At 35.1% G+C, this 9,585-nt stretch overlaps 1 protein-coding gene across 2 annotated transcripts; it reads right to left on the reverse strand.

The window, feature by feature from the left end:
* Positions 1-653: 653 nt before the first annotated feature.
* On the reverse strand, positions 654-6,032 carry LOC130730697 (myb family transcription factor PHL5-like). 2 transcript variants are annotated; one of them, XM_057582767.1, is made up of 9 exons: positions 5,882-6,032; positions 5,675-5,772; positions 3,897-4,472; positions 3,041-3,179; positions 2,745-2,821; positions 2,585-2,624; positions 1,230-1,284; positions 1,055-1,127; positions 654-959 (listed from the first exon to the last, which is right to left on the reverse strand). In XM_057582767.1, exons 3-9 carry the CDS (start codon positions 4,374-4,376, stop codon positions 876-878), a joined length of 948 nt encoding a protein of 315 aa, XP_057438750.1. In that variant the 5' UTR covers positions 4,377-4,472; positions 5,675-5,772; positions 5,882-6,032; the 3' UTR covers positions 654-875. The 2 variants fall into 2 exon arrangements, with proteins under 2 accessions (XP_057438750.1, XP_057438751.1); XM_057582768.1 differs by having other exon boundaries at positions 1,055-1,124; positions 5,882-6,031.
* Between the last annotated feature and the right edge of the window lie 3,553 nt (positions 6,033-9,585).

The following is a 9,585-nucleotide window of genomic DNA, read 5'->3' on the forward strand; positions in this document are numbered from 1 at the left end:
AAAACTAATGTATTATTCTTTAAAGTGTTATTAAGCTTTATTAATTTTTTCATTGAATAATCTTAACTCAATAGTATATCTATTTAAAATATATTCATATAGAAAAAAAAGACAAAGCACATAAACCGAGTGAAAAAAAGAGGAACCTTATTTTTTTATCGTGAGAGAAGCCCTTTACATAAAAAAAATTTGTTTTAAGGCCAAAAACTACTAAGGGCCTTCATGATTTTCGGAGGAGAAACTCGTAGGAGGTGTTTGTTTCACGGATTGTCATGCCCTCCTTCCTCTCCTTCTCTACATCTCTCTCATTCCTCCGCCACCCACTCCATCGTATGAAAATTCCACAGGGTGGTGGCTCCACCCCTGGATCCAACCATTGAAAATATTTGCCAATAATCCAATTCCAAACTTCGTAAAAGATGAGCAAGCTAAAGTCAACTTCCCAACTATCCTTTTTAGTGTATAATGTAACTCTATGTACTCACATTGTCATTTAAGTTTGAGTCAAACCAACTCACAAACACACCCTAAGACGAGGCATTATTGAGGACTTAGCTCAAATATTTGGGTGGAATGAGGGTGCGAACAAAATTGTTTCCATTCAATTCAGTCATTAAAATGTTCAAGATAAGATTAAGGTAATTTCAAAATAAGGCATTAGAATTGCTCTCTTATATACAAACTAAAACATTATTGTATTTTGAAGTTTCTAAAATTGCTTATTGAAAGATAAAGGCAGCAATTGCATTTGCATGGAGGTGAGGAGCACTCATGCCTCATCTTAGAGGTAGCAAAATGTAGTAACTTATCAAAACAATTGACCCATCATTAGGGGAGAGAGCCACTTCCATCTCAGTGTCAAGGATTTTCTTCAGTTAGGTCCTTTCCTTTTGGCGATCTAACATTACCTTGAGCTCCTTCCTCTGCCCTTCAATAAGCATTTTCAAATTTTGTTGCATCTGATCCCAAAGACAAAATAAACATAAGAGAGTATGGGGTAAGTACAATTCTGTCCAATTGATATGAAAATCAAAGCAAAGACTATATACATTACCTCTAGTTGTAGGCAAATACTCCTCCGTACCTCTAGTTGCAGTTTTCTTGATTCCTCAATTTGCATATGGCTGCTGCCAAGAAGTAGGGAAATAGTGAGTATATGAAAGATATGAAACACTTGCAAATGCAAATAAAAGATGCATGGTAACAGCATAAGTGTGGATTGATATTACATTTGGACTTGAAGCTCAGTAACCCCATCTGTTCTATGTCTTCCCTCAGATCTTTCTGAAAGTCAAAGGAGTAATATGTCACAATCCACAATGATACTACTACTGAAGAATAAATATATAGTGAACACACTTAGCTGTACATTAATAATCATGCATGAGGCAATTGAAAAAATAAATGATGTGTTAGGTGTATATATATATGTAGTAAAATTAGGATAAAAGACAGGGTGTGCTTGGTAGGAGGACTCAAAAAATCAGAAAGGTGGACATTTGAGGAGTGTTCATGATATCATTGATATGTGTCTGGACTTGCAGTGTGTCCAAACTCCAAATACCTTATCACTAAGAATATAAGAGTGAGAAATGTGAGATATGATATGTGGGATGATATGAAAAATCTATTCATACTCTGAATCCACGTATTTGGATTTACTACAGTCGTAGCCGTTAATGCTAGCAATCACTACAATCAACCTTTGCACTTTCGAAAGCTATTTTTCACTTCGGGAAGTTCAACTTTTGGAAGTGATTTTTTTAATTGTGTGTTCCGGAATATCATACTTCTAGAAGTTCAACTTCCGGCCGGAAGTGTATTTTTTATACTTCCAGAAGTTCAACTTTCGGAAGTTAAGTGCAAAACCAACGACTCCAGTGAATCCAGGTCCCAAATCCATCTACACCAAGTAAGAGATAAGAAGGAATAGTTTGTGAAATTGAGATGGAAGAGAAAGTGACTATGAGGTATGCACCATTATAAAATAAACGGCTTAAATACTTTAGGGGTCCCTGAAATTGTACCTCGTATCAAAATAAGTCCCTGAAAATTTTTTTTCCGATTCCGGATCCCTGGAATTGTTTTTTTAATCAGAATAAGTCCCTACGCCGGAGAAGACGGTGGTTGACGACGGCGGTCATGGCGGCGCTACGACCAGGGTGTTGGGCCGGCTTCGTCTCGTCCTCAGGAACTCAGTGGTGGTGGTCTCGTGGGCTGGGTCGTCACAGTTGAAGAGAAAAGGCCAGTCGCAAGTTGATTTCTTCTCGCCGGAATTTATGGAGCTTCTCGGTTTCTTCGTTTTAGCTTTGTTTCTTGCGATTTCTTCGCCCAGATCAGATATATGAAGGTCTAGGAGTGTTTTAAACATGTTATTTCATGGTTTGTGGAAACAATGAGGAGGCAACCACTGTCTTCTCCGGCGTAGGGACTTATTTTGATCAAACAAATTTTTCTAGGGACCCGGAATCGGAAATTTTTTTTTCAGGGACTTATTTTGATACGGGGTACAATTTCAGGGACCTACAGAGTATTTAAGCCTAAAATAAACACACTGACAATGTTGGCAGAAGTAGTAAATTACCCTGCAAAGCCTTGTGCATGTAAGTTGTAGACCTACATTTCTGCAAGGCAATTAATTATATGAGAAAATATCAGAGAGCCAATTAATAGAGAAGAGGCTATATGCTCAACAAAGTTTTAAGAAGGACACAAATAAATTTCTCCCCTCTAAATAGTTTTACCTGCAAATGACTTTTTATGTGAGAAATGGACAGCAAATCTGATTTCATCATCTCTAGAATAGCCTTAGGCTTTGCCTCTGCCATTAACCAATGAATAAATGAAGTGCGTGTTTGAAAATTCTTTTATAGTTGATTCTAAAGCCATAATAATTTTTGGGGAAAAACTTATATGAGCAGCTTCTCAGTACCATAATTGATTATGAGAAATGTGAAGTTTGATTCAAACATGTTGGGGTGAGTTACAGGAAGTTTTTTTAAGTGTAACTAGTTAATAAAATATTACAAAGTTAACTTACTTTCTGGACCACCAAGGCTATTAACAATCATCATAAATGGCTCATGCAGATCCTTGCTCCATCTTATTCTTCTTTTACTTGTTGGAGATCTCCTAGAAAGTCCAGGAGCCTGCTTTTCTTGCTTTGTACATGAGCCTAACTAGTATGTCATGAATTACAGTTCATCAGCAACAAAAAAAGCAAATGAACAAGACATAGATTACATATGGTTGATAAAGGGATAAGTTGAATAATTTTTAAGTAAGCACTCTACTTAAGAGTTAAGACGCTTGAATAAATTGATTGTATGTCGAAAAGATTATTCAAAAAGGTTTACTTTATATTGTATTTTGGATTTAAATTTATAATCAAGAATAAGAAAGTGAGCCATACATGTAATTTAGAGGACAGTTTACCCAAATTTTCAACAGTTTCAATATTTCCAAACCTTCTCTCTCAATCATGGAGTAGTTTTTGGTTTCTGTTGGCCCCTCAATTTTGATGATTCAACAAATGTTGGTGACTAATTGGGTGGGAAATAACTGTAAGTTACTTTTTTCAAGTGTGGAACAATGATTTCTAGTTTTTGGTTATGTATTTATATCAACTATTAAATTGAGTGCCTAAATAACATCAACATGCCAAATAAGAACTTGTGCAAGAGGAGAAAGACTAGTAGAAAAGGTCATAATGTAGTCTTTCTTTTGTTGAAGACAAACCAAGGATGAATGTCAATTGACTCTAAAATCAAAATCAATCATGGGGATAGAAGCTTATGTGAGTAGCTTCTGAGTAACATAATTGGTCCTAAGTTGATTCAAATATGTCATTAAATGAGTTAGAAACTATACAACCTACATAATGAGAAAGTAAGAACCTGATTTCTCTGAAAGGAAATTTCAAGGGGACTCTTGTCTGTGGCAGCATTATTCCTCAATTGTTCTTGTAGCAAGTGATCATATAATGGCATACCAGGCTCAATTTTACCATAATTTTCAGAACAAGAATGGCTATCTTCACTGCTAGATATGAAAGACTCAGCAACCGAGTGCAAGGAGCTTGTGAATTGAGAGGAGGGTCGATCTTGTACTGTACTGGTAACATTAGTGAAGTTATCTTCAGAGCCTTGGAAAATCATCATTGGTGTAGAGGGAAACTCATAGCACCAACCAGGGACATCAATGTTCTGATTCTGACCATGATCATGTTCTTGAGCTTGAAAACTCACAAGGCTTTTAGCACTTGCACCAAAAACAGGTGATGCTGTTGTTGTCACAAAGTTGTAGGGTGATTTGATTGGTTCAAAACTCAGAAGTTCTGATCCAACAACTTCCCAACAAGGAGTTCCATTCATCATGAAAGGGTGCTGCTACGTGCTTTTCTTCACCTAAACTCTTGACTCTTCAGCAAATACACTTGAATTGAACTTTGTTATGTCTTTATATGCCACAACCTGGTTAGGGAAAAGAAAAAGGGCATAATTAAAAATTAGTGCCCGTACAAATTGAGGAAAAGTTAACAACAGACAGTGAGGAAAAAGTTAATAATGTATGCAGACATAGCTTATGTCCTTGTACATAGAGAATATTTCAATGTATCAGGACAATTATTTTGTCTAAATACACTCTTGAGACATTAAAAGCATGCATTTAGCCTTACATAGAAACTAACAGACACTCACAGGTGACTCACAGTGCATTACTTTGGATACGCGGGGAATTATTTGTTTAAACTATAGAGATTAGCATTAAACAAGTACATAAAATTAAATATGAGTAATATACACTTATCCCCTCGAGCTTTGTCAGAACAACATTCAACTTCATTCTTTTCCAAAATTTACGTTCCACCTCACCCCTCTAACATATGAGCTATGTAAAGTTACCGATAGTCTTAGCCGTCAATAACTTGACCCTCTTTTCAAATTATGATCATAAGTTCCTACGGGCACCTAAACATCAGTAGGGCATGGATAACCTCTCAAGGGTGACATGAATGAGATCATTGGGTTATACTGATGGCGTGACTATTAAATAATTTAAATTTTTTCATTGTTACCATTTACCAACGACTTTATTAATGACCAAGGTCATTGGTAACATATAAAAAGGTGTTCGCAAAATGTTTTCTCACCACGCCTTGGACATACTCCTCCTCCTCTTCGTTATCTTGCTTTTAGTTTTGTGATTTTGTCTTTATAAAATGTTTTTTCTGAGTGATACCCACGCAGAAAGATTGGTACATTACTACGGTGGACCATGTTAAAAATCGGTCAACCTATAAATCATGTTATAATTACTTGTTATAAATTGCAGAACTTAGTATATGTTATTTGCAGCATGATCTTAAGTGTAAAAATGAATTTGCAAAAAAAAAAAAAAACTCTTTTAATTTGGACCAGATTTTTCTTAATCCATAATAGACAAAACTTATAAATAAAACATATTGTTGAAACATAAGTTCATTGAAAAGGCTATGAATAATAGTCTAATAACAGAGAAATAGTGTATCAGCATAGCATTAGTTCAGATTAAATGGAACCTTTTTTCCTACTTACCAAAAATTAAATGGAATCCTATCAAAACAAGTAGAAGAGCACACAATTCTAAAAGCATATAAACACTAATATATATTGCAGTAAATGGTATTGCTCACCATTTCTTTCTTCTATATGTAATGATCATGTAGAGCCTGGATACTTGTCTGATTCAACCCAAACCAACGTATCAAATCATCATCCAAACTTGAGTGAACTGTAAAAGGGAAAAGGAGAGCATTTGATTAGAAGAATGATAAAGCACATGGATAAATAGCAATTAGCAAGTAAATTAACTACAAGTTCTCATTGGCATTGAGCTCAACCTAATTCTCTGTCAAAAGCGACCTGGCAAGCCGGTGACAGTAAGCAAGAGGCAGCGAGGAGCAAGATCCGGTGGCGACGATGACAACTCTTATAAGGGCTGCACTGATGGTAGCTTAGGGTGGTACTTGATGCTCATATATATGTCGACTGAGGATAACGATGCCTAGACTTTGTAGTTCTTTAAGAGGGACATTGTTTTTGGCTAAAGGACTAGACATCACTAGTGTGCCAATATTGTCATGCTTTGATAATGTACAATAAAAACATCATAACAAACCTTTTCATTGCACATATGTTATCACTTTTTTTTATATAAAAAAAGGTTTTGACAGATTTGGCTCAGCTCACCACCACGGATCAGGACATGTCTTTGTGATTACAGGTTGCTTACAAATGTACTTACAGATCATCCTCCAACACAACTCTCATATGAACCACGAGAATCAAAATACACAATTTTCTGAAAGAAAGTAGTATATCATTACCAATTGAGCTAACATGTATTTGGTATAAATGTTATTACTAATGATTAGAATATATCCTCTATGCACAACTTCATATATTAATCTTCCGAAAAAATTCTTCAGAATGATGACACGAGTATAAAGATGCAACACGAAGATGACAAAAGAATGTCGACACTCTAACTATTGATGGTCTCCATCATGTACTAAATTGAGGACATGCAGAGGATAATCAAATAAGACAGGCAAAAAAATAATGTAAAAGAATCGTCGAGAAAGGGAATAGGCCATAGCCAAGAATAAATGATCAGTATTCTATCATTAACATGAAGAAAGATTGGAGAGTGGAGACATCAATGGATCCATTGAAATATAGTCGCCATGTTGAAAACTCTTTGGCCTTTGTTTATAGATCCAATGACTAGTTAATTTTTAGTGCTTGCGAATGCAGGGTTAGATCTATCTAGGCATGGTAATGGGCGGTGGCGCGGTGCGTCGCTAGGTTTGACACTCCTCATCCCGCTCGAACACATGATTAAAGTAATGTCTTCAAATGGTAGTCTAAGTGATAACATTTGAGGGAGAGGGACATGTAAGTGTAGGTACAGGGATTAGCCTATGCAAAGGATAAAAAAACCTCCTCCCAGAAGAAGAAAAAAATGGCCGATAAAAAAACACGACTAAACTGATCTCACACATTAGAACGAGAGGTATTTTGAGACTATTGATATGAGCGGGAAGGGCATAATAGAAGAAATAACACCCTGAAAATACTCGTGTCATTATTGTCAGGGCAATCGTCAAATCAAAATGTTAAACAAGACATTTTGGCTCATGTTAAATTCCCTATTCAACCTTCAAATTTACGCCACTTCTCATTTGTCTTTGTTCCTGGAGTGGTCTGATAGTATGACAAACGGTGGTTGGTCGCTTCTCTCTTCTTTTTCCCAAAGAATCATTCCAAGCACTTGGGTAAATTGATTGATGATCTATAAAACCCAAAAACCCTTCAAGAAAATACTAAATTACTAATGGCAACGACTTTTTACTGACGGCGCTAAAACCGTCACAAAATCTCGCTATTACTTATAATTAGCTATCAGTAACGAGTTATTATTATTTTTTTAAAAAATTAACTTACAATAGAAAATGTCGTCAATAATTTGGCGGTAATTTTTGTGGGATTAATTACCGACGGTTTTGACAAAGAAAAAAATCGTCAGTAATTTCAAAATTTGAAATTGCGCCTGCCAATAACTTTGCGGACCTTAAGAAATTAAATAAATTATTACCGGAAAAACCGTTGGAGATTTCAAATTTTGAAATTGCCGCGTACCAATAACTTGGCGGGCTTTAAAAATTTCAAAAAATTATTTACTGACAATTCTTCTGACGGAAAGAAGTCATCAATAATTTCAAATTTTGAAAATGACGCCTACGAATAACTTGGCAAGCTTTAAAATTTGAAATTTCCGCCTACCAAAGACTTGGCAAACATAAAAAAAATCAAAAATTAGTTATCAGTAGCTTTACTGATGGCCCAAACCATTAGTATCCCGAAAAAACCCATTTGTAACCTATTGATTGATAAATATGTCGGTAACCTAAAAATACAAATTTGTAGACCATTTTACTCACACCTCTTCTTTTTCAATGTCACCTTGACATTTTCATTTGCAACAAAAGGAGTTTTTTCTTACAGAATTAATTAATGACGGAACATATTTCTTTGCTCATTCCTCATTCTTCTTATGATCTCTATTGCCTAACCATAATTTTTTTCTTGGAGAATCCTCCTCTAACTAACTGATGTGGGTGTTTTAGCCGATCATCCTGGGGTGTGTCGGCTAGGAGTTTGAGAAAAACCCGAGTTATGCGAGTGGTCGGTAAATTTGAAGCTCCATATAGCTCCAAAAGCTCTATGCAGTATTAAGAGCATGCTGCATGACTATCCAAGCTCCAAAAGTTGAATATAGAGATTCAGTAAATTCAAATTTGATAATTCAAAAATTATCATATCATGGGTTAAAGCCTAAAGGGTAATTTCAGGTGTCACCTAAAATGAGTGACTGAAAACTTATTTGATCTTTAAATTTAACATATTTTTGTTTTTAAGTTTATTTTATTGTAGTGGACATATAAAAGACCAGGAAAATATCACTTTCTAACTTTTAATACCCTATCACGGTTATGACTTTGGCATGCACGCCATCGATCAGTTTAGATTAACTATCCTTTGTATATAACAGTTACTAATACTTAATATGGAGACTCTCTTCCATTGGCGATGGAGTTAGCAAGTTGCTTTCTAAATATGTAAAAACTTTCTGAGATTCCACCCGTTCCAAATTGCCAATTATTTAAGTTTGGATCTCCATCTCCCATACTATAATAATAATTAAAGTATCAATGATGTCTATCTTGGTGATTGGTGAAGGTTCTCTTCCACAGATTACTTTAATCCTCAATAAGAAGGGCGGGATGAGAGAGAGAGCTATAGATAACTATGTCACATACAGGACAGCAAAAACTATAGAATTATAATTTATATGTCTATTTATTTATTTATGTGTGCTTTGTTCTCCTCCTTGAAAATAGTTACCATAAGCTATAGATCCCTAATGTAGTGTGTGAACATAACGAAATGCCAAGGAAAGACGCTATGATTAAATAAAAACAAAGCACTAGATTCCGGTCATTTCAAGGAGGTTCACTCTTTAAGCCTTGACCAATATCAATCAACAAGAGATTCTTTTTATTTTTGATGTTTACTCAATACAAGTTTTGCTAAAATGACAAAATGATGTTGATATCAGATTCCGTTAATAATTGAAGGATTCAATTATCATAAGAATCTAAATTTTTATTATAAATAAATATTACGAATAACTCTGCTAATTATAATGATGGTTAAAATTCGTTGTTCAATATTCACTTGCCTAATTACTAAAGAACCTGTGGACATTTTTTAACCAATCATGATTTGACAATTTTGAAATGGTATGAATTAATTTTAAAACAAGCTGCATTGAAACTACTGTTGTGATGTGAGGATGAAAATGAGCCTTGAACCCGTTAAATACCTGTAAAAAAACACACACACCTTAAATTAAAGGGAGTTGTTATTCGGACACCCCTACATCTATTTGAACCCCCTTTAAAATGCAAAAATACTTATCTATGCACTTTCAAAGTGTGAGCATAACGCACTTTAGAGGTGCGTCCATAATGCACATTGA

The sequence above is a fragment of the Lotus japonicus genome, chromosome 1 (genome assembly GCF_012489685.1).
Source record: "Lotus japonicus ecotype B-129 chromosome 1, LjGifu_v1.2".
NCBI classification, from domain to species: domain Eukaryota; kingdom Viridiplantae; phylum Streptophyta; class Magnoliopsida; order Fabales; family Fabaceae; genus Lotus; species Lotus japonicus.